The sequence below is a fragment of the Perognathus longimembris genome, chromosome 11 (genome assembly GCF_023159225.1).
Source record: "Perognathus longimembris pacificus isolate PPM17 chromosome 11, ASM2315922v1, whole genome shotgun sequence".
Classification (NCBI taxonomy): Eukaryota; Metazoa; Chordata; class Mammalia; order Rodentia; family Heteromyidae; genus Perognathus; species Perognathus longimembris.
The window spans coordinates 16,799,401-16,825,851 of NC_063171.1; the positions used below are offsets into that span (position 1 = coordinate 16,799,401).

Genomic DNA, 26,451 nt, shown 5'->3' on the forward strand with positions numbered 1-26,451 from the left:
TTATTGTTCTTTTCTTCATTTTAAATATATGCCTCTTCTTCTGTCGATCCATCTAAGGACAGTTGTACCAGACTTTGGAGAGGGTCTGCCCAGAACGAGTAGTAACTGCTCTTGCTGTTCTACTGGGAATATCGATGTTATAGTATTGATCTAAATGGAAGAAAAATATTTTTTTTAGTTAAAAAGTAAGCATTTGAACTAAAAAAATACTTTGTACTGATTATACTCAGAGTGTTGGTTGTTTTAATATCATAAGTGTTTTCATTCATTTGAACTTTCTGACAAAGAAAATGAATTGCCTTGATGAGCTGACCTTTCAACATTTTGCAGAAAATTATATTCATTTCTTTTTAAAAAATAAATATTTAAGAACTATATTACTCTGAAATATAATTTTGTTAAGATTGATCCTTGTAAAAAATAGATTCTTTCATATTACAGAATCATAGTCAAATTAAGTTGGGTTTCTGGGCTTTTCAAAGAAAAATGTGTCCTGGGTAATCTAATTTTATTAACAAAGCTAGTTTCTGAGGAGTGTCTTTCTCACCATATGGACTATGTGATCTAGTAATACCACAGGTGATAGAAGCAAACTAGTGTTCAGTACCTGTACCAAACAAATCAGATGCTTATCATAATCTCATGAAAGAGTAGAATTGCATTTTAGATGAACTCAAGTTATTCACTGCATTACCATATTATGAGCTTGTCACCTTTAGTAACCATTTTATACTTGACATTTTTGCTTCAGTTGTACAAGGTACTAAGATTTTACTTAATAACTTACCTTTAGAAAAGGCATAGTAATCGTAGCCATCAGGTTTTCTAATGTTGGGCAGTGTTACAGCAGTAGTGACCACATTTGGAAACCCTCTCCACATGGTACTCACTTTAACTTCATTGTGAAGGAAGCCTGTCAGTACATTTTGAATTGAAGATAGCACATTAAAAGGCAGTCTCCATGATGAAAGGAGTGACTTTGAACAGGATTCAGTGTACTCATAAACTCCTTTGTACAACTACTTTAAAGTAATTTAAAATTAATAGAATTAAGCAAAAGAAGTGGGGAGAAGTCCTAGAAATGATAGAAATTTGCTAGTCCTTTGGCTTGAAATCAGGGCCTGGGTGCTATCTCAGTTTTTTTGCTCAAGGCTCACACTCAGGCACTTGAGCCACAGCTCCATTTCTAGCTTTTTTTAAAAAATTATTTAAATTTTATTGTAAAGACAATGTACAGAGGAGTTACATTTCCTTAAGTCAGGTAATGAGTACATTTCTTGTTGAGCAGTATCACCCCCTCCTTCATTTTCTCCCATTTTTTTCCTCCTGACCCCTCTTCCCGAAAATGTATAGTTCATTTCCAACATATGTTTAGTATCACTGCTGAATTTGTTCACCAGTTTCTGTACTTCCCATTCCCCTCTCCAAATCAGAAATGTTTATACAAGACAAAGAGCACATAAATCAGAAATAGTGACAAAATGAAATATACCACATGGGGAAAATATACCTGCAAACAGTACAACTAAAAACAAAAACAAAAAACCCAAAAACTCTTGTTTCCATTTCTTGGAGTGCATTTTGATAAGCATTTTATATCATTATATACTTATAGCAATGTGATCCCCTCTTATAAATATCCTCCCCTGTTCTCACTGTGTGAATACCTAGAGTACTTTTTAATTAATCATGTCTAAGTGTAATTATTTGTCTTTTACTATCATTGGATTTAACTTGTAGATTTATAAGCACATTCTAATTATTATAAGGGAAACCATGCTTTTTATGGTTGATTTGAGATAAGAATCTCATGGACTTGCCTAGCAGTAGCTGCATTTTAATCTTGTTCCCTTTGTATTGTACTTGAGTTATTTATCTCAGTACCTCAGATTTTGCCCTCTTATGTCTTCCTGTTAAGAATGTAGAACATTACAGATTTGTATGCTGTGCTTTTGATAAGAAATATTTGAGAAATAGTATTTATTATAGTTAATAAATTTGAATAAACTGCTTTCCTTGTCTACAAAAATAAAGAATGAATTGATACTTGGTTAGTAAGGCAAACTGATATGTAAGTTTACATTATTAGGAATATTTGGTCAGTATTTGTATTTAATAAGACTTGGTTTGTTTTTGTTTTGTTGTTGAGCTTGAGTGCTTTCCCTGAGCTCTTTTATGCTCAAGGTTAACACTTAACACTCTTGAGTCACAACTCCTTTTCCAGTTTTTTGGTGGTAAATTGGAGATGAGTCTCACAGACTTTTTTTTTTTTTTTTTTTTTTTTTGCCAGTCCTGAGACTCTAACTCAGGACCTGGGCACTGCCCCTGAGGTTTTTTTTGTTTGTTTTTGTTTTTTTGCTCAAAGCTAGTGCTCTAGCACTTGGGCCACAGTGCCACTTGCAGCTTTTTCTGTGTATGTGGTGCTGAGAAGTTGAACCCAGAGCTTCATGCATGCTAGGCAAGCACTACCACTAAGCCACCTTCCCAGCCCTCTTCCTGGACTTTCTTTTTTGTTTTTTGCCAGTCCTGGGGCTTGAACTCAAGGCCTGAGCACTGTTCTTGCTTTTTTTTGCTCAATGCTAGCACTCTACCACTTGAGCCACAGCACCACTTCCGGTTTTTTCTATATATGTGGTGCTGAGGAATCGAACCTAGGGCTTCATGTATACTAGGCAAGCACTAGGTCATATTCCCAGCCTCTTCCTGGACTTTCTTATCCAGGCTGGCTTCCCACCACAATCGGTATGAGCCACCAGTGCCCAGCTTAGGGCTTACTTTTTAAGAAACAATAACTTACGTGGGAAGGAGTTTTTAACATGATTTACCTTTATCTTGATATGAAACTCTGATAGGTGAATATTGAATTCTGATGGTATGTGTCTGATAAGGTCCAATAGCCCTTTCAAAGCGACGTCTCCTAACCTGTGCTGTTTCTCCATAGACTGAGTAATTTATAGTAGGGCTTCTTCCAGGGCATTTTTTGGTGGGTTCCTGCTTATAAGTATATTGCTGAATGTTGCCTCCTGTTAAATATTAGGAAATCACATAGAATATGAAAAGTGATGTTAATCCTCCTAGAAAAACTATAAAAGAACATTTACAATGTAAAGGAAATAATTGCTTTTTTTCTCTTGTAAAGACCTACCAAGATAATGTTTGTAGTGAAAGTTATTATTAAATCCTGAAACATGTTAAATCAATAGTTAAATGTCATAGTTCTATATAAATTTTAGAAGTAATGACATTCGTTACATAAGTGTCCTGAAAACTGATGAACTGTGACGTCTGTCAAGACAGCTACCTCATAATAACCTCCATTTTTCTTTTCTTCATTGCAAACATTTGATTCCAGCCATTAAAGATATTTTTGACAGTAAAATACATGATAAAACATTGAATAGAAACCAAGTCTTACAATTTTGTCAAATATGTAACACATACCTCTCTTAAAAAAATACACAGACTCAGGCCTGTTCTTGTACTTAGCTACAGAAAGAGCTGCTACTATTTTCCCAGTTAGTCCTCCGAATCCTTTTACAATTTGTTTAGGATACCCTGCATCTTGTATGTCATTGGTGAAACGCCAGTACTGAGAATCCTGGTAATATGAAAGAAAAATAGTTAATAGCTTGGGGGAATAAAGATTGGGAACTCATTATAAAGTTTAAATGTTTGAATAAGTAGACCATTAGTGACATGAACTTATTTAATGACAGAACAGTTTGTTAAAATATGAAGAGACTTCAGAATTGGAGGTTAAGATTATTTGTAATAAGCTACAGTGACTATTTGCTGGTTTCTCATTGTTTTGTTACCTTAAAGAAGAAAGTTTTTCCTTCACAGTTGCATCTAGTAAAAACAGTGTCAATGGGGGAGGGAATACCCCAAACTTCAGTAATTCTGCGAGGTGTAGATGGTGGCCTAAATGGATTTAGCATCCAGAAATAATGACCTAAAATTTAAAAAGACATGTCAGCCTCCAAACTGAATACTCAAACCTGTCATCAAACCAAGGTGAAAACAACTTATGGTTATTATAAAAAAAAGTATTGATGAAGTATGGTCAGAGGCATTATTTGAATATTGTTAGTAGATATTTATTTAGTTTGTAATTTAGCAAAACCTTTGAAATAGTTTAGCTACACAATTTTACTTGAAAACCTTTTGGCTTTGTAGCTTATCTCTGGATTATGTTTGTAGTCACTTCTGGATTTCCACATCCTTGTGTTTTAAAATTAATGGGTTATGACCTAATGACTGCTAAAATCTCATGAACTTTCACTGTGTATATGTTCCAAGACGACTATCAGGGTCCACAGAATTGGCATGAAATAGCCAATTGTTTACTTGTCACAGAGTATTAACACCTTTGTACACATCACTATTGAGATGTTATTTGCAAAGAAAATAGAGCAGGCTTACAAATCTTGATGTTATTCCACTTGTGGAATTAAAATACTACCTTTTAAATGCAAACAGTAGGAAAAATAGTAATAGTTTAAGATCTATTTTGTTTGCTCTTTTTGTGTGTATGATTTTGTTAATCTAATATTGTTCACATTAGATTCCTTTCTACAATACACAAACTAGCACTCTCCAATGAATTTGGTTTACATAAATACCAAAACAAAGTAGTAGATGTATGTACAAAGCTTACCTCGAAATGCAACTAATGTCCCATTGCGCAAAGTAGTCAGTCCATCTACTGGCTTACCATTACATAAATTGGTCTCATCTGAAGCAAATTAACAAAAGGTTAAAGAGAGAAAAGTATTTTCTTGCTGTTTACCTTAAGCTCTTGAAGGGTAGTTTGTAGAATTTCAGAGATAAAAAGAAAATTATTTCATTATTCTATCATACCTACATGTGATACTATGCAAAAGTATTACAATAAAAGTAAATTACAATGGACCAGGATATCTTGTTCTTCACATAATTTAACCATTCATTCATAGGGGATATTTGAACCCATGATGCCTGTCATAGCTTTTGAGTTTGTTTGGAAAAGAAAATGACAGTGAAACACTTTTCTTTGCATTATGCTCTTGTTAGGGATAAATTCTTGACATTGATAAACTCTTATTACATTTCTGTATGCCATCTGTTTATTACACACATGCTAGGTTTTTACTCAATTTTCTAAATACTAGATTTACTGTGGTTACTCCTCTGCTAACAGGGAAGCTGTTAAACTTCAGAAAACAACCATGTTAAAGGTCTAGATAATCTAGAGTGATACCAAAAAGGACATTTCTGCTTCAGATATAAACCTAATTTTTGGTTGTTTTTTTTCTCTACTTTTTGCCTTTTTGTTTGATTTTGTGACAGTGTCACTATGTAGCTCAAGCCAACCTAGAACTTGCTGTATACTTGAGACTGGTTTCAACAATCCAAAGTAGTGAGAACAGGTATGTACCACTAAGCCTAGCAATTGCCAATTTGAAAAATAAAAGTAATTGATTCTCATTACCTGAAATCATGGAGTTGATGTAAATGTCTTGATTGGGACCTCTCACTAAGTGATCAGTGCCTGGAATGACTAAAGGAGTTAGTAGTGGGGGCCTGGGAATCATGTGAGGGTTTTCAGCTTCCGCACCAGGGGCATCTTCATTGTTTGGATTTTCGCCAACCATATCTTCATTTGGAGTTTGACTAGGAGTGGTGGAGGTTTGGAGCATGGCTTCTGCTACAGACGTAGGGTTCAGTTCAGACATTGTTGAAGTCATCTTTGGGGGAGTTGGTGTAGTCTTGGGTTTCTTCGCTTTAGGAGTGTTTGGCTTTTTGGTAGAAGTGGGCTGTTTGGGTGCTTTGGGTGGCTTTTTGGTAGAAGGCTTTTTGGGTACTCTGGTTGGTTTCTGGGGTTTCAGAGTTGTTGCCTTAACAGTAGTTGTCTCTTCTGATCCAGGAGTTGTTTCTTCAGGATTGTTCATGATCTCTTCAGCTGTAGTAATTACTTTGGGTTCAAGAGTAGTAACTTTAAGTGATGTACCTTGAGGAGTGGTGGGCTTTACTTGCGTGGTGGTGCTTGTTATTTTCGATTCTGTAGTTTTTTCTTCTGCTGTCGTCTCTTTAGTTGTAATCTTAGGTGTAGCAGTTGTACTTTCAGGAGTGGTATGTATGCCTTTTTCTGTTGCCTTTTCTTTATCTACTGTTGTCATTTCAGGAGATTTTGTTGTTAATACTGCGGGCTCTTTGGGACTATTGTCAAGAGCCTCTGGTGTGGGTTCAGCAGGAAACTCAGGAGTTTTCTGAGTAGTAGAAGGCTCCATGGTGGTAGTTGGTGGTGGTGTCTTAAGAGAAGTTGGAGTAGTAGGTACAGGTTTCCTGGGAGTAGTGGGAGTGGGGGTAGATACAGGCTCCTCAGGGGTGGTAGGTGCAAGCTCCTTGGGGGTGGTAGGTTCAGGCTCCTCGGGGGTGGTGGGTACAGGCTCCTTGGGGGTGGTGGGAGCTGGGTTTTTGGTGGTTGTGGGTGCAGGCTCCTCGGGGGTGGTGGGAGTTGATTTCTTGGTGGTAGTAGGCACAGGCTCCTTGGGGGTGGTGGGAGCTGGTTCCTTGGTAGTAGTGGGTACAGGTTCCTTGGGGGTGGTTGGTGCTGGTTCCATGGTGGTGGTGGGTGAGGGCTCTTTAGGGGTAGTCGGAGCTGGTTCTTTGGTGGTAGTGGGTGCAGGCTCCTTAGGGGTGGTCGGAGCTGGTTCTTTGGTGGTAGTGGGTACAGGCTCCTTGGGGGTGGTGGGAGCTGGTTCCTTGGTAGTGGTGGGTTCAGGCTCCTTGGGGGTGGTTGGTGCTGGTTCCATGGTGGTGGTGGGTATAGGCTCCTTGGGAGTGGTGGGAGTTGGTTCCTTGGTGGTAGTGGGTGTGGGCTCTTTAGGGGTGGTGGGAGTTGTTTTCTTGGTGGTAGTGGGTGCAGGCTCCTTCGGCGTGGTTGTGGGTTCAGGCTCTTTTGTAGTAGTAGGTGCCGGCTCCTTGGGGATGGTAGGCAGAGCAGGGGCCTTGGTTGTAGGTTCAGCTTTGGGTGTAGGCTTCACTGGAACTTCGGATGATGTTTTCTCTGCACTTCGGGTCTCTTTAGCTGAAGTAGTCTTCTCTTTTGCACTGCTAGAAGTCTGTTTGTTTGTGACTGTGCTCTCTTTAGTTTTAACTGTTGTCTCTTTATTGTTTGTGGATGAAGCCTCTTTGGGGTTGTCAGACTTAGGTGGAAGACTGGGTTTAGGATTTCCTGGTTTTGCTGTGGTAGTAGCAATGTCAGGAGTTGGGGTGGGCTTGGAATCTCCATTGTCCAGTCCACTTCCAGCATCATCTACCACCGGTGCTACTGGCTTAGGCTCCTTTTTAGGAGTTTTCTTGTTGTCTTTTTCTAGAGAAAAAAAATACATCTTGTTATTTTTTTTATAAAATTTTCCTTTACCAGTGACCTGAAGATCCCATCCTTATCACTGAGTAGTTGTGTGTCTCAAGGCAAATTCCTAATCTTGAATATGCCCATTAACTTATCTTAAAATATTACGTACTTAACCTATCCTTGAGGAACTGTTTATGAGAGAGAATGAATGAAACAGCAATAAAACACTCAAGTAAAACCCTGCATAATTAATACCTGGAAGCTAGGGGCAACTTTGAAATTACCAAAGTGGTCAATAATATGAATTTCTTTACATTAATGTTCCTTACCCTTCATTTTCTCTGCCCTTTTCCCCTATTCCTCATTGCTCTTTCCTCCTAGAAGTCTACTCCCAATCTCATAGCCTCAGAGGGATCAACTTACATGTTTATAAGACTTTTGCTGACCTTGTTCCCTTACCAAGAGCTATTAGCTGTTCTCTTTCCTCTGCCCAGCAAATGACAATTCTGGGGAACATAGGAGATTAGGATGTCCAGGCAGTAAAAAGATTCCACTTAAAATTTCCCATAACTACCCAGTAGGTGAACTAGAAAGTCAAAGGACATTTCTCTGAGATTAATTTGATTCGGCAAGCATGCATTGTACTTCAATTGTAAGCAAGGTCTTGGAATGATTCCAAGACTAAATATGTGGCTCTTTAGCTAAGAGGCTGTATCAGGTTCCACAACCACCTAGGAAATAGAATTATTCAGAAATTCAGAGAATCCTAGAGAAAAAGAATGCAGTTTAGAATTTTGGGAAATAAGAAGAGCAGAACAGAGAAGATTTTCTTCTCTTTCCAGAGAGAAGTCAACCAGATATAATAAATAATTATTAGGAAAGTAACAAAGATTATAAAGCTAGATTATAAAAGCTAGATTAGAGATTAGTGAGAAGGATTGGTTGATGTGAAACACTTAAAGAACTACGTAAATTGTTAAGCTGGGAAAGTGAAAATGAGAACCTGAAGAGAGAGCGGAAGGGGGGAGGGAGGACCCACTAGGATTGGGCAGATAAGAGTCAATGGAACACCACAGTCATTGCTAGGTCCACCCCGGCTTTCAGTCACTGCTACAGCATCTTGTCCTTTGCTTTCCAGAGTAGTTTCTTACCTGCTTGCCATTAATTTCCCGTAGGAGTATTCATTTAGCAGTACCTAAAATGATTTTTACCATGTACCCCTCTCAAATATTATGATATCCTCAAATCATCCTACCAATACCTAGTAATGGTATTGGTATTTTAAAAGGTTATTGTTAAAATGGCATTGATATAGTCTATGATCTTTATCAATGCTCAAACCTTTGGGTTTCTTCTGTAATTCTCTATTAGCAGCTGAGTTTTTGGAAGACTTGACTTTCCGAATACTTGAAGAAGAAGAGGAAGAGGAGGAGGAGGACTCTTGATTTTCAGAGACAGAATGTTCTATAAATCAAATAAAAAGTTTCATCACACCAACAGCAATTAGAGAAAAGAAGCCTGCCAGTCCAAACACAAAAAGAGTTACTGGTAACTTACCTACAAATACCACTGATCTTTTTTATCTTATTAAGAATATGATTAACTGCCAAAAGGCCAGGCTCTGAGCTTATCACACAGACTAATAAGGTAATTTCCTTGTAACTTTCCCACATTTGCCAAAATTAGTCACAGAACCTACTCTAGAAAAAAATGAATTCATATTTTTTTCACTTTTGCACTAAAATTTTTCCTTTCTGATTACTTCAACTTAGTCCATGCTTTGCTTTTGCAATAATGACAATAAATACCTGAGTGTTTATATTTAGTTTAAACTTCAAGCTAAATCAAGTAAACAAATGTATAATGAGCCTTAGATGACTCATAAAGTACCCACTCAGAATACTCAGATGTGCATTCCTCCTACAGGTTATTTCATCTAAGAAATCTCCTGTAGTTACATCTGACATCTTCCTACCTTCTGTTATTTCCTCTGATTCTACAACTTTCTTAGTCTTCTTTTTTGGTGATTTGGGTGAACGTTTGGTGGTGGATTTGATGGTTTGAGATGCTCCTGGAGGCAGAGGTGCAGTCTTTGAAGGTGGTGGAGTTGTGGGGTTATGCACTGAGGCCAAGCAAGACAGGTCAGTTAACATCCAGTTTATATTCATTACAATGCTAACTGAAAAGCATGGGTGCATCTGATTTTAAGAACAGATGCTGGCAAGAGCCATTTCAGGAAGGCTCTTGCCCAACATGAATAACTACAAACAACCAGCAGGATGTATTGCTATAAATTGTGACAGCAAATGAAGTCTCAGGAATCAAAAGACTTAAATCCCAGTCTTAGGCTTCCAAGTGTCTACTATTATGACCTTGCACAAATAGGTAAACTTCACTTGAACTCCATATCTTCATATTCAAACTGAGAAAATGTTCAGGTTATTCAAATTATTCAAGATTTCTGAAGTTATTTGTCTGCTTCCAAATATGACAGTATGAGCTTCATTTGGATGTCCTTGTACCGTTATAAAAATTATACATGTGAATAACAGAATACCTAATTTCTTGATAAGTGATGTATGTTACCTATCATGAAATTCAATTTAAACCACCACATTTACTTTGTTTTTATCATAAAAGTTCTACATGAATATTCTGAAATGTTTATGCCTATGCATAAATGCTTTTCCTCAAAACATATTGCCCTTCCCAAGGAGAAACAACTTAATGGCTTAATATATATCTTCTTTCATCCCACATCCCTCATTTCTTTTCATGTCTGGAAGAGAAGACATGGAACATTCAGGGTCAGTAGGAACCAGAAGAAAGGTCAGGGATTTCTGAAAAGTATGATAATAGAGAACAGTGAGAACTCTCTGAGTAGAAAATAGTTGTGACGAATTCCTGCTATACCTATCAAACATCTCTACTTCGTTGCTGTTGCCAAGTATCTCAAGGTGAGCAATGCTTCTGTTGTGTACTAGTTATAATTTGGGGCAAACAGTTAACCTTTTAGGCGGCTCACTCACCCCCATTTGGACACACTTGACTGCTCTGACTTCCTCAATGTTATCACATTTAGATATATAGGTAAGTAGTGTGACTAACCTCATAAATTCTATAAATGAGGTTACCTTAGTACCTTCATCAATTTCACTGAACTCTCCCTAAACCCCAAGTACGAGCTTTCTCTCCTTTCTTTCTATTTATTTTCCTTTCTTTCTTTGTTCCTCTTTCTTTCTTCCTTTCTTTCTTGTGTGTGTGTGTGCATGCATGTATGTGTGCTTATGTATGTGTATATACACACCCACATTGGTACTGAGGCTTGAATTCAGAGCCTGGCACTATCCACTAGTTTTTTCACTCAAGTCTAGCACTCCACCACTGGAGCCACAGCCTTATTTCTAGCCTTTTGGTGATTAATTGGAGATGAGAGTCCCAGAAATTTTCCTTACTAGGCTGGCTTCCAAATGGGATCCTCAGATCTCAGCCTCCTCAGTAGCTAGGATTATAAGCAAGATCTACCTGTGCCCTGATCAAGTATTATCTTTAAGATATTCTGTCAACACTTCAGTGCTCTAACCATCTTCCTTCACCACCCATCTTCTCACAAAATAAACTGTAGGTTGGTTTACTTAAATTATTTTGGTCATAACATCAAAAATCAAACAAGAACAAAAAACAAATCAGAGTAATAAGTAAATATGTACACCCCCTTCTGTCAGCTGCAGGAATGCTAAGATCTAATGTTTTTAAAATTATTATTATTATTATTATAAGGGTGCTTTCTCCATTGTTTTAGGAACACATTCCAATAAAAATGTTGGACAGTGAAGAAACATCCTCAACCCTGCTAAGTAACTATTTCCTACTGTTTTACCTTCATTCTCAAGAGGCAGGAGGTTCTGCCTTGTGTAAATAAAATGATAAGATTATGCAAGCCATTTTTATTTTCACTTTTATCTCCAAGAAACAATCTCATTTTAACAAAGTAGGATTGAAAAGAGAGTATATTTAAAAAGTTTAAGTATCTGGAGGATTTTAATCCAACTCTGAGTGTTCCTTCAGGACTTACACTAGAGAATATTTTTAAACGAAACTATTCCTCTTGTATTTTACCATACACTGACTTTGTATAGACAGAACTGTGAGAACTGTAGGGATGAGAAGGAAGAAATACTTCACAGTAATATTTTAGTAGATTTGTCTGTAAATTCACTGACTTATGCTAATTCACAAAGTCACTTGTTCAAAGAAGCAGTTAGATTTGCCCTTAAGTATAGAGTAAAACATTAAGCCTAAAAAGTACCTACTGCTCATTTAGCTTGATAGAGTCAGTACTATTAGGGTGGGACAAGAAAATATCAAGTAAGCTAATTACTGTTCATTTAACCTCAAATTGAACGACCTGTCTGTTAATCAGCAATCTGGTATTCCTAGAGCCTAACTGGTCCTTCTAAAAGATGCTTTTTTCCTCATGTATTTATTATTATTACTGTAAAGGTGATGAACAGAGGGGTTACCATTGCATAAATCAGATAAAGAGTACATTTAGAAGATGTTTTCTTCTTTTATTCATCTTCATGCCAAGAAGAATTATAAAATAGGCCAGACACTGGTAACTCACACCCGAAATCTTAGCTACTCAGGAGTCTGAGATTTGAGGATTGCAAGTTTGAAGACAACCAGGGCAGGAAAACCCATGAGACTCTTATCTCTAAACACCAAAAAACTGATTCAAGTGGTAGAGTGCCTGCATTGAGCAGAAAAAGCTAAAGGATGGCATCTAGGCCCCGAGTTCAAGCCCCAGCACACACATATAAAATAGCTTCTACCTGAGTACAATCAGGACCTGAGACAGACTGCATGCTCAATGGCATGAGCAGAGCTAACATGAACACACAGACCAGGCTGTGCTGAGGAGAGCTGAGGGATCCTGCCATGCTTACCTTCTTCACAGAAGCTGTCATAGTCTGCACAGCACTTGCCATACTTCTTACACTGGGAGTCACAGTCACACTCCCTTCCACGTGCAAAGGACTCGAAGCAGCGACCTTTACAGGAAAGCTCTACCCAGAGCAAAACAAATTGTATGATTATTGGTTATGAAACCATATGTCCATGCTTGGTAGCCATTTCCCACCTGGTAACTGACTAGAGTTTCAAAAATAAACTTCTACGTCTTTTATTTGGAATTTGAAGAACATGATCCAGTTTCAAAAATAAAAATAAACACGATGTCCCAAATAGAGATATCCCACACCAAAAAGAAGTATAATGAGTTAGGGAAACACTCTTGCCCTTTAAGATTAAAAAAGCAACCCCAGTGCTGTCTGACTTATTTACATGAATGGACAATGGAAAATGGAGAAATATCTAAATAGAGATTACCCTGCATATGAAATCTTTTCCATCTTCTCCTCACACCATTGGTCATTTACAAGGACTGAATGTTCATACACATAGGACTTACATAATACAAATAAATATTTTTCAGACAGAAAAATCATTATAATGCAGAGTATCTTTAATTGCGACAAAGTGAGCATGGTGTGAAGTTTAAAATATTAAATCTAACTCCATGGGATTAAAAAAAAAAAAAACAGGCCTTGCTGGGTGCCAATAGCTTATGCCTAGTACATCCTAGCTAATCAGGAGGATGAAATTTGAGGCTTATGGTTCAAAACCAGCCCAGGCAGGAAAGTTTTTGAGACTCTTCTCTCCAATTAACTACCAAAAATCTGGAAGTGGAGCTGTGGCTCAAGTAGTAGAGTGTCAGCCTTGATTGAACAGCTAAGGGTCAGCACCCACACACAGAGTTCAAGCCCTAGTACTGGCATATACAAAAATTTAAGGCAGACCTGCTCGCTACTAAATAAGCCTTTTTTGAAGGTACAGTGACTTATCAAAGATAACTAGCAATACTTACTTTATCCAACATGTACTTTATAGCATACTATATCTTGTATCTCTACATGCAAATTATGGAGCAAATATAACAAAATTTTTTAAATTATAATTTTCAAAGTTGAATGTGAAAATTTTCTTTGTCAATAGCAAAATGGTCCAAAATATATTCAAGGGAAATATATATTTAAAATTCAGCTTTTGGGGGTTACTAACCGAAACCCATCATAAACACAAGTACTTATCTTTAAAGTATCTTTTAAGTACTATAGTAGACAGGATTGTTCTAGGCCATGATTTTATTTTAGTTTTTTGAGATAGGGTCTCACCAGGTTGTCCAGGCTGGCCTTTTGCTGAAACTATTTGAAAGACCTCATCACTACACAATTACATAACTAATTGTTAGCAAAGAATTGTACATTATTTTTATCGAATGACTTCTCAGATGCAGTATTAATTCTCTAATTTAAACAAGACATTTTCCTTGAAGCTAGTCAATAGTTGTGTGCAAGTGTCAGATTGCAGGCTCCCTTTGGCTCCCCCAATAATCACAAGTTTTGGTACTATCCTTAGATACAGTGCACTGCAACATTTACACCAGTGGAGAGAAAGGTACTAAGCAAAGGAGGTGACACAGGGAGAAAAGCACTACATGGAGGTGGGAGCACGCCAGGGGAAGCTCACAGAACAGTGATGCTGACAGAATAGACACAGCTCTCAGGACTTACCTACGGTGCAGACTTTCTTGAAATCAGGGCAGCACTCCATGTAGTGTTGACAGTTATAGTCACAGTTGCAGGTGGCATCTCTAGAATACCCTTCCCCACATCTCCCTGCACAGCTTGATAAATCTAAAATTATACAATACTAGGGTAAACAGGGCCAAACCACTGATCAAAGAGAGATCTCCAATAAGGAAAAATAAAGCTAGTTGATGAGGGAGAGGGGAATTTTGCTGGTTGGAAAAGGTTATGAATGAAAATTAGCTCTACATCTTAGCAGATAATTGGCTGAATACATCTATGACTTTATTCTTCACTACACTGAAAATATAAACATGCCTTTGTACATCCATGTTTTTCTTTTTCTTTTCTTTTTTTTTTTTTTAAACCATGAATAACACTCCCCGGAGGGGTGGGGAAGCTGCTGCTGCTCTGATGATCACCAGATTACCAGTTGCCATTTATTGAGCATCTTTGTGCCAGGCAATGACTCAGACAATGTCTTTATTACTTGTGATGATATTTCCAGGAGAATATTAGTAACATTTTTTGGAAATTAAAAAATAACCCAAGCAAACGTTTAAATTTGCTCAGTAGTACACAGCTAGTTACTGGTTCCAGTGTATATGATGTATAGATCAATGGATGACTTCTTAATTACTTGCACAGCTCCACAAGTGTCCTGATTTGGATAATAAATTATAGGACCATCCTAAATAAACATCCCATCCAGAAATGGAACACTGATCTATCTCATTCTAAAACCTTAGTGCTTGGTGATTTTTTTCTACCCAATTGCATCGCCTTTCATTCCCACTCATGAGCTTAAAGGAAGGTGCTTATGCCAGCTCAGTCCTTACTGGGTGCTTTCGTGGCTGGTACACTGTCAAGAACCCTTTGAAAAAGCATCTGGGCATGAAGGTCATGAACTTGAGGGGCTCTAGAAAGATGAGAAATGGTGAAGGAATAATTATACTCAAATATATCTAATACTCCTCTGGAAAACAACCTGAGAAAAAGCCTCCATGAGAGACAACCACAGGAATGTAATCTTGGAATTCTTCTCTGGAATAGAAATTGGCAGGTGCAATGTCCTAAATCCAATAAAGGGATGTTGAAATATACTGAAAAATAAATCTCAAAAAAGAAGAGAATCCAGGAAAGTTAAAGTCTCAATATGAAAACAAAACATTAAAGAGTAGAATAACTTTCAGAAAATTTTGCATACATGCATACATATGGGCACAATACATACAAAAATGCATATATAGTGTATGTATATAAATACATATATTATATATAAAGAAAGGGGAACAAGAAGAGATTGAGAAGGCAAGAGAAGCAGACAAAACAACATCAACAATTATCCTTTTATATTTGGCATACTTCTGAAATGTACCAATTTTTTTTTTTTTTTTTCGCCAGTCCTGGGCCTTGGACTCAGGGCCTGAGCACTGTCCCTGGCTTCTTCCCGCTCAAGGCTAGCACTCTGCCACTTGAGCCACAGCGCAGCTTCTGGCCGTTTTCTGTATACGTGGTGCTGGGGAATCGAACCTAGGGCCTCGTGTATCCGAGGCAGGCACTCTTGCCACTAGGCTATATCCCCAGCCCATGAAATGTACCAATTTTCAATACTAAAAATGTCAATTTTCTTAGTTACCTGCTTTGTCTTTATTGCTAGTAATTCAAAACTTTTATTGAACAAGCAGTAGTACCAGAGATGAGAATATGGTTTAGGGGACATCACCTGTGTTGTGAGTTACAAAAGACCCTAAAAGAGAGGGGAAAGGACTAGAGATATGGGAATAATCCTCAGATCTAGTTAAGTATTTAGATTTGCTTCCTGAGTTTTCCCATTCTTTCTTAGAGGACTAATCCTGCCACTATGCTTTTGTTCGTAGTCATCTCTCATGTTCAGCTTTCATGAAAACTTCAGGGTTTTTTTTAAACTATAAATGTCTACTTAAGTGATAGAACCTCTTTGTAACAGTCATGAGGCTTGATTTTCCTTCACTCGGCCTTTGAATATCAAAGGATAATCCCAGCCTAAATCTCATGATAGAGATGTTTTTCTATTTTACAGTGTATTTCCTTCTTAGGCATTTTTTTGGTGCCAGGCCCGGGGGCTTGAACTCAGAGCCTGAGCACTGTCCTTGAGTTCTGTTTTTATTTTTGTTTTTGTTTTTGCTCAAGACTAGCATACTGTCACTTTATCCACAGCTCCACCTTAGGCTTTTTTGGTGGTTAACTGGACATAAGAATCTCACAGACTTTTCTGCCTGGGCTGGCTTCCAACTCCCATCCTCAGCTTGCAGCCTTCTGAGTAGCTAAGATTACAGGCATGAGCCACTGGCACCCAGCTTGTTGCATTTTTAATCTTACACAGAGTATATTTTGTTCAAAAATGAAAATTAAGAATTATTTATCCAGAGCTTCTGTAGGGAACATTGTGAATAGCACAATATAATAATATAAAATTATTTTGTATCTATAAGTTCCTATCCAGAAGACTAGTCCTTGTAAGAAAGAGAATGCTTCACATAAAGTTCTCTTTGAAACATTATAAATGATCATTATAATATGGTATCTATGTCTACTTATTGTCAAAATAAGTTGTTTTTCAATCATTTGTTTAGCAGAAAAGCTTAGTTATATTTATTTGGCAACATATGCACCACAAATATGCTACTTAAGTATAACCTTTCAATTATTTTGATGATAATACATACTCCAGCATAAATATCTGATTTTTTTAACTTTTGGGAAAACTATAGAATAAACCCCCAAATTGTTGTACACAAAAGCTCAAAACTTCTTGAAAGATTTCATAATACAGGAAGAAAAGGTGAAAACTCAACCTCATTTATAATACGTTACATATATTTTCATTTTAGCAGTGCACAGTATTAAACTCAATCACATAGACATTTTTGAGAATCCTATTTCCTGTTGTTATAAAAATCAAACTGACTGATGAGAAGTCACAGTGGAATTAAAGTGGTTTGGGTGGCTCAGGTACCTTGAGATGAAACTTGTTCAATCAAGGAAGCAGAAAGCAGCAGCAAGAAGCAAATGGGAAGTATTTTCCATGCCATCATTGTCTTGAGGTACTGCATCCTTGGTGGAAATCAAACAAAAGTGTCAGAAAACTGCTCCATCTCACCACTGAGTAGTGTATGTGTGTGCTATACATACTGTTCCAGTGACTTTCAATTTAATATTGAAACCACTTCATTCCTGACACAAAACTAACAAGTAATAAGCTCAGATTCCAGAGAAAATATTTGACCATTATATTTAATCTTATACAGATCAAGTCAACAAACCACTTCATTCATATTATTGACCAATTTAAGACTTTAGAAGAATCTCCAAAATGGAAAACAGATTTATCTTAAAACTCTACTCAAAGTATAACTAGTACTTACACTGAAAGCTTTAAATCCTGCCTTGGGGAAAAAAATAACCAGCCTTAATAAAATTTACTTTAACGAGCATAGCAAAATTATCATTCCAACTTTCCTTTAACTCTCACTATAAATTTACGTTTAACAGGTGTATTGCATAAGCCAGATTCTTTAAAAAAAAAATCCAACCACTATCATTATAAATATTTTTCAAACACATTTAATACAAACTCATTTAATTCTATGAAGCTCGTTGACTTTGACACTTACCCGTAAATGGACAGATGAATTTCTCCAGTGTCCTGGAGGTCTTATATACCAGTGCAAATATGTTGGGATGAACCAATTAGTCCAAAGGTTAGACAAAATCAACAGTAACAACCTACGAAATCAAGCTTTCCTCATTTATTGGAACAGGGCCCAGACAACTAGACTTAGGCAACATCTGGAAAACACTTCTATTAAGAAAAGTGACTACTACAAAATAAATTTGGATTTATTAGCCAAAACACATTTCTAATTTCAAAGAGAAGTAGACAAATTGTTCTGAGATGTTAAATCACCCTGGCAGGCTTCAACTAATGTATCAAAGTAACAATTTTAATTAAATAATGATATCCTTCCTTTCCAAATAAATCTAGCAGTTGTAGTTTTCAAACTTATCTAGTGTTAGCTTGTGGCATAAATTCTCTGAATTCATGCCAATAAGTCAAATATGCATTTATTATTTCCTGGCTACTTTCTTTTCTTTTCTTTTCTTTTCTTTTTTTATGCCAGTCCGGGAGCTTGAATTCAAGGCCTGAGTGCTGTCCCTGAGCTTTTGTATTCATAGCTAAAGCTCTACCATTTAAGTCTCAGCTCCACTTCTGGCTTTTTGGTAGTTAATTGGAGATAAAAGTTTCACGGGCTTTCCTGCCAGGGCTAGCTTTGAACCACAATCTTCATATCTCAGCCTCCTAAGTAACTAAGATTACAGGCATAACTGGCACCTGGCCTGAGTATTTTTATTTTCAGTTGGTACAGAAAACATGCTTTCATTACCTGCATGTAAAATATTACCTGTATGTATTTTTCTAGCTTCATTACTACATAAAAGGCTTCTTTAAAAAAAAAAAAACTATGGGGCTGGGGATATGGCCTAGTGGCAAGAGAGCTTGCCTCGTATACATGAGGCCCTGGGTTCAATTCCCCAGCACCACATATACAGAAAATGGCCAGAAGTGGCGCTGTGGCTCAAGTGGCAGAGTGCTAGCCTTGAGCAAAAGGAAGCCAGGGACACTGCTCAGGCCCTGAGTTCAAGGCCCAGGACTGGCCAAAAAAAAAAAAAAAAAAAACTGTGTTGAAAGCCCATTATGGTGACAGGTGTTTTTAGTCCCAGCTATTCAGGAGGCTGAGAAAGAAGGATTGAGCCTAGCTTGAACCTAGAAGTTTCCACCCAGCCCTGACAAGACTACATTGATACTTTCCTTAACCTCTGTTTTTAAAATCAGTATTGTTTTGAAAAGATCTCTCAAATTGCTAGTTTAGCTTCATTGTCACAGAGAAAATGTATGCCATTAACTTCACATGGTATCATCTACATTTCATAAAATGGTGACTTTTTCAAGCACTCTTGCCATATTCCTAGGCCATATGGTGACTTTTTCAAATGAAAATTTTGCTACCCATCCAAAGATTGATAATGATCAGGAGACCAAACCAAGAATTGAACCTATGATGTTGCATTTTAAATTCCATGATGTTTCTCCTGCATTCAGCTACCTTTTGATCAAAACCATCACTTCAGTACATAATCACTGCATTAGGTTATACTCTTTCATATTAACATATAAACACCATAACCCTTTTAAAGACAGAAATATCTACCTATCCATCCATCCATTTAATCTATTATTGAAGTACTGGGGTTTGAACTCAGACCAAGCACATTCTAGGCAGGTGCTGTCCTTCTTGCACCATTGCCGGGCTTAGCTCTACCACTTCATCGGCGTGGAGGGTCTAGGCTTGTCCGCCCCTCCCATGTGGTCGTCTCTCGTTCTCTCGCATCCCCTGGCCAGTAAGGATTAATCGCGGGAGCAGAGACCCCAGGTAGCCTCAGTCAGCGTGTGGTCCCAGGACCCCCCCATGTCCTTCAACCAAGGAAGACATGGAAGCATGGGAGTCCCAGAGAAGGCCTCAGGGGTGTTCTGGTTTAATAAAGGGAGGGGCCAACAATTTATACTCCCAGAGGCGCGTGCAGGAGAGGGACTACTGGGTTTTAACGATTGGCTTGATGGTCTGTCCATCAGATGATGTTACGGAACTTCCTCTATAGGCGGAGACCACAGCCCCCTAAGGACTGGTTTCTGGGGTCCCCGCCATTACACACATGGCTAAGCCAAGAGGCGGGGACTGCTTTGCTTCTCTTCCGGTTGAAGCCGGAAGGTGGGGGGATGGGCTAAGTGGGCCGTCCCCTCTTAAAGGCACAGCTGTCCCCAACATCTGTCCCCCTTTTTAAAAAAAAATAAAATAAAATTAGCAGGGGATGCTGTAAACATATGGCATATATAGACATGAGGCAAATGCTGACATAAGACATATATATAGAGCCTCTTCCATGAAGGGAAGGGGTAGGTAAGGGGCCATCCATTTGGCCCTGTCCAGAGAGGTTGATTTTTAATGTGGCAGAGATGGAAAAGGGGCAGCAAAGAGAGATGGAAGGGCTTTCCATGGTACTACAGCCTATACTCATCCTCTGGTTTTCACATGGTTCACCCTCATGGACAGCAGTTTTGTACATGGCAGCAATACACTGGTGCTCCCCCAAGATTATTCAAGGGTATTTATGGATTTTTTTCTGAATTTTTCTGTCTTCTCCCTCTAAAACAATGGAAGTCAGGTATCAGAGAGCAGCCTTGAACATGAATACAAGGATTCAGACTGAGGAATAGTATAAGGGATTCGCACAAGGTCTCACTTACTGTACAAGAGGGCATTACCAAAGGAAATAAATTTCCATTATACTCAAGCAACTTGAATTTAAGAACCTTTAGAACAATATTCTAACTAATAGAAATAACAAGACATTCCCAAAAATGTCTAAAGGAAGTAATTGATTTATTTAAATGTAAATGAATGCTTAGGTTGGTACTTTAGTCACAGAAAGTGCACAATAAAGATTATCTTTCATCGTTATAAAAACTGATTTTTATACTATACCACAATGTAAGCAAATGAACGATTGGTGGTAATATAAATGTAAAAGAATGAAGTATTGATAATAATCTATTGATATTGTGAAAGGACAGGGTAGATTTTATTTGCTGATAGCATATTTGTATATGTCAAAGTCCTAAAGTATCTATAAAATTATAAAAGCTATAAAAACTAGTGAGTGAGTTTAGCAATATTAAAGATAAATGTTAGTACAAAATCCATATTGAGCTGTGGCAATGCATCAAACTCTATGTAAGACCTTTTTCTTTAGAAATTTATATGAATAATAGCTCATTCATTGAATTCACTAATTCATTTATTTAATTTTTATGAGCAGCTGTCAAACAATGCTGACACCTACTAGTATTAATAGCTATAAATGCATGTTTATGCAATAGAAAAAATCTAAGACATCCTGGACTAGTTAAAAAGTCAAGCATTTAATCAAATAGTTCAAATACCATATGAAAGGAGAAGGGAATATGATAAACAGCTAGAGTTGGGTTTGGGCATAGGTCAGATCATTGATCAAATTTCAGTTTCAAAATTTTGATCTGGTGGGGTAATATTCTCTGACTTAGTGCAACCTCAGTTTCTTAATTTGAAAAGGAATAGCAAGGTCAGTGAGAGTAACACAAGGTAAAAGATGTATTGGACATTTGTGTTATGTGCTCAGGAAATTGCAGATATAACAGTTGTGATCATATTTACAAAAACTATGCACAAAGAGCTATGAAAACATGGAGGAAGGACTCTACCAGAGGAACTCATTGATGAATGATTCTCTGTCTGGCATTGGAAGGCTATTATGTTTAAGAACAATAACAGCCAAAACAGGATAATAAAAATATCACTAGCGGCAGGACCTCAATGACGAGGACGTCTCCACCTGCGGTCAGACCAGCCTCACACCCCTGAGGCCCCCACCAAGGCCCTGCAGGCCCGGCCCTCCACCACCCCACAGGCACGGCCGAGATGCTGAGGTCAACATGGAATTTCCTGAAACACCACAAAAAGAAATGCATCTTCCTGGGCACGGTTCTCGGAGGAGTATATATCCGGGGAAATATGGACAAAAGAAAATTAGAGAAATACAAGAAAGAGAAGCTGCAGAATATATTCCTCAAGCTCCATGACAATATCATTTTGAAAATAACCAGAGGACTTGCAATATGACCATACTGTCCATGCTCCCAACCCTGAGAGAGGCCTTAATGCAGCAGCTTAACTCAAAAAGCCTTACAGCTCTGCTCAAAAACAGGCCTTCAAACAAGCTAGAAATATGGGGGCATCTAAAGATAATAAGTTTCACAAGAATTGTTGAAGCCGTGTACAGCACCTGTAGTATGCTGGTTGTTCTTTTGAGAGTCCAGTTAAACATAATTGGTGGATATATTTACCTGGACAGTGCAGCAATGGGCAAAAATGGCTCTACAGCTCTTGCTCTCCCAGATGTCCAGCAGCAATACATTATCAAATATCCAACATCTCCTCAGAGATGGCCTGACAGAACTGATCACTGTCATTAAGCAAGGTGTGCAAAAGATTTTAGGAAGTGTTTCTCTTAAACATTTTTGTCACTTTTGGACTTTGAGCAAAAACTAAAAGAAATCAGAACTCTTGTTGAACAGCATAAATCTTCTTCTTGGATTAATAAGGATGGATCCAAATCTCTATTATGCCATTATATGATGCCAGATGAAGAAAGGCCACTAGCCGTCCAGGCCTGTGGTATTTCTTCCAGAGACATCACCATGATTAAACTTCTCAATGAAACGAGAGACATGTTGGAAAGCACAGATTTTAGCATGGTGTTGAATACCTGTTTAAACAAAGGTTTCAGGAGACTCCTGGACACTATGCAAATAATGTAATTTATAGTTTGTTACACCATGAATATTTGATCCAAACTGACTAAAAACAAATGTAGATACTTTTATACAAATACTTATCAGATGAACTGTGATGTACTTTGACATTAATCCTGAGTGGGGGGATCTGTTTGGGAAATAGGTCTAGGATGTGTGGAGTTTGGGAAATATGCTACTTAACTAATCATCAAGTTGACTGGACTCTGTGGTTAACAAAAGTAAATCAGACTTTTCTCCAGTTGTCCTTTAGAGGAATAAATGGCGTGTTTCAAATATACCTGGGTGGAGGACCTTTTTTCTTATGAAAATCAGTGGACTTTAACAATTACAATCAGCTCCTTTTTTCTTTGCTGTTTCTCTATGGTATTGTTTAAGGCTTGCCTTAGAGAACTATATACTGACTTATAGGCTAAAATTGTGTTGACATGGTGCATGGCCATTATTGATTACATAGTTTTATGTAAATAATTTTAATAACTTATTTTATTGATTTTGAGTGCAATTAATATCTTATTACAATAAACGATTTTAATAAAACCATTTTGTTAAAAATTATCACTAGCTCTACTTGTTCTTAATTTTTCTTACTATTTGATCTTTAGTTCCTGATAGTCTGGCTCATTCTTCCTCCATAAAACAGAAGTTTTAGAAGACTACAAAAAAAATTACTTCATAGCTGGGCACTCGTGGCTCTTGCCTGTAATGCTAACTACTCAGGAGGCTGAGATCTTAGTATCAGCCCAGGCAGGAAGGTCTGGGAGACTCTTACCTCCAATTAACCACCAAAAAGCCAGATGTGGAGCTGTGGCTACAATGGTAAGAGTGCTAGCCTTGACAGAAAAGCTTAAGGACAACACCAGGCCTATTCCTAGAAATGGCACCAAAAAAAAAAAAGGCTTTATAATCATCACTGTTTTCCTAATGATCATTTTAGTAGCTTAATAATACTAGAAAATATATTAAGTATTTATTTTATTACATGGTGGAAATATGTGACTTTACTGAGACTCTTAAGGATCTCATGACACAATTATTATTATTAAATTTCTTTTACAAGTAGCATCAGCTGAGGCACAGAAAGGGTAAATAAGACCACTGTTAGAAAGCCAATACAACTGAGATGTGGTTCGTTGGTAGAACTCTAGCCAATGAGCAAAAGCAGCAGGAACCAAGTTCAAGTCCTGGTCTCAGACCTTAGAAAAGGAAAAAAAAATCCAATATATGATAAAGGTATTTTAACCTAAACTGTCTGATTCTGAAGCTCATGAATTTAACAACTTCTATAACCCATATATGGAAATCCCCAGTGTAAACAACGATGTGCTTGTATATAGCAGTATGTGTTTCTTTACAATATATAGCTCAGTCACCCTATGTTAAGCTTGTAAGTAGTAAGAGTTTTATGTTGAAAAATTTCAGAACAATGAGAGCCCATGGCTCTCACCTGTATTCTTAGATACTCAGAAATCTGAGGTCTGAGGACCATGGGTTAGGACCAGACTAGGCAGGAAAGTCCATGAGACTCTCCAATTAACTACCAAGAAGCCAGAAGTGGAGCTGTGGCTCAAGTGGTAGAGAGCTAGCTAGCCTTGAGCAAAATAACTCAAGGACAGTGGCCACGCCTTAAGTTCAAGCCCCAGGACCAGAACACACACACACACACACACACACACACACACACACACACACACACACACACACACACACACCATTACAGACTAATTTCCCAGTAGCCAACATGAGTAATTTCAGCAGAACTATTTACATGAGTGAAAGTGAATTGAGGTACTATAAATCAGTATGACAAATACTTGAGAATTGGAAAATTCACCGAGTAGGAAGAAGCAAAGACTGGGTGTGGTGGAAAGATAGGTGACATAAGATGAAAATCTCTTGAGACATTTCATTGAGTCACTCTAAAGCAGGACACTAGGTTTTGTTTTGCTTTTAAGACAATTGAACGTAATACAGTTTTGGCTGGTTGTACAGCATTGTGTAACAATCATTTTAAATCACTTTTCCTTCTCTCATTGAGGTGGTAGCCTCAATTTCTGTCCAAAGCATCAAGAAGCTTGATGCAGAAAATCCAATCTGCAACTTAAAATAAAACTTAACAATTCCTCACAATTTACCATTTCTTTTCCCGATTTCTTATGAAACTAGACTTTGTGCCACACACACACACACACACACACACACACACACACACACACACACGAGTACTAAGACTCAGGGCCTTCAGTTCTCATTTGGCTTTTTTGCTCAAGATTGGTACTCTACCACTTGAGCCAAGCCTCCACTTCTTGCTTACTTGCTTATGTATCTATGTATCTATGTATCTATGTATCTATGTATCTATGTATCTATCTATCTATGTATGTATCTACCTATCTATCTATCTATTTATTTATTTATGGTTCATTGGAGATATAAGTCTTACAAATTTTTCTCCTCAGGCTGGATTTAAACCTCAGTCCTCAGATCTCAGCTTCCTGCGTGGCTAGGATTACAGGCAAGAGTCACCCATGCCCAGCTGGAACTAGACTTGTGACATGCTGCTTGTATGTGACATTTAATCCTCAACATTTGAGGGGCTGGAGGAAAAGGATATGATAATTGGTTACCTACTTATATTTTTATTTGTACTTTGCTCTTTCTACAAAGAGACCACTGATGGTATGCATATGAGAGTAGCTAGATGCTGTCTTTCCCCACATCTTCCTCGGAGTGATATGTGAGAAGCGTTTTCTGTGAGAATATGCTTCATATTCATGCCCACCTCCATTCCTGAAAGAATACCATTCCAAGATTGCTCAACATACCCAGTATTTATTGTGTGTCAGCTGGTTGCCAGGAATTTATTCTGATTTGAGCAAAATAAACATAAATAAAATGAAAATAAGACAGAACATCCAGGTAGATTGTATTATTCTCATATTACAAATAAGACATGGAGCACCAGGACTTTAGCCTACGAGTCCATTTGTGTTTATAATTCTGTTGGAAGTTCTAATACTGAATTGCTATGAGGATCCAATGAAGCTTTGGAAAAGATGAAAGAGAATTATGAAAGGGGTGACATTGGTCAAGATGACAGGTTGAATCGAAACCTCTTTGTATAACTCAGATAATAAGATTTAAATGAAAAATAGATGTGTCTTCCTCCATAGATAGACTGTCATGAATGATTTCACAAATGTAACAAGTACCAAGCTCCTAGTTTTTTGGTGAATGGAAGCTCTTCCACTTTCAACTCTGCTGGTTAATTGGAGCTAAGACTCTCTTAGATTTGTCTGCCATTCTACTCCCAAACCTCAATCCTTGATATCAGCTTCCTGATTACTAGGATTATGGGCATGAGCCACTGACATCAAGCTTACATTTTTTTCAATATTAAAGAAAACTTGAGGGGTTAGAAGCATGGCTTTGTTGGTAGAACACTAGACAGCCAATGAGCAAAAGTGGCTGCAGGTACCAAATTCAGTCCTGGTCTCTGACTAGAAAAAACTAAAAAGAAAACTGGAGGGTTTTATATGCAGATAACACTGCATTTTTAGACATCATAGGCAATCATAGAAATAGCCCAAGCCTCAACTGTATAAATGTAAACTTTGGATCCCAAAGACATAGTTTTTATCATGCAGCCTACATGTTCCCTTAAAGTTTTTTAATTTTATAAACTACCTAGCCTCTTCATATCACATACATGGTAGGTATAGTTAGTCTAATTGTATCCAATTAACCATAAAAATAAGCTATACATTTAGGAAATGAAATATAAAAATGAACACTGTCTTCATAATTATATAACAGAAATACCACTGGTATGTTCTTAAAGTTAATCTGTCATTTTGCCTTCATGGGTAAGTGTGGGTAGTTTTGTTGTTTGTTGTACAGTGCATTAAACCTGGAGTCTGAACACTAGGTGAGCCCTCTACCATTCAGCTATGCCCTCAGTGATCAAATATTATTAGTATTTTTAAATGATGATATCATTTTTAACCTACTAT

At 37.5% G+C, this 26,451-nt stretch overlaps 1 protein-coding gene and 1 pseudogene across 1 annotated transcript; one reads left to right on the top strand and one right to left on the bottom strand.

Annotated features, from left to right (window-relative positions):
• Window positions 1–13: 13 nt before the first annotated feature.
• Window positions 14–17,274, bottom strand: Prg4 (proteoglycan 4). Its single transcript, XM_048357809.1, has 11 exons — window positions 16,988–17,274; window positions 13,975–14,097; window positions 12,289–12,408; window positions 6,136–7,354; window positions 5,471–6,102; window positions 4,658–4,735; window positions 3,816–3,952; window positions 3,442–3,598; window positions 2,826–3,023; window positions 788–913; window positions 14–150 (listed from the first exon to the last, which is right to left on the bottom strand). The coding sequence occupies exons 1-11, from the start codon at window positions 17,082–17,084 to the stop codon at window positions 53–55; spliced, it is 2,985 nt and encodes a 994-aa protein (XP_048213766.1). The 5' UTR covers window positions 17,085–17,274; the 3' UTR covers window positions 14–52.
• A 4,390-nt stretch (window positions 17,275–21,664) lies between these two features.
• LOC125359896 lies at window positions 21,665–22,429 on the top strand (annotated as a pseudogene).
• The last annotated feature ends 4,022 nt before the right edge of the window (window positions 22,430–26,451 follow it).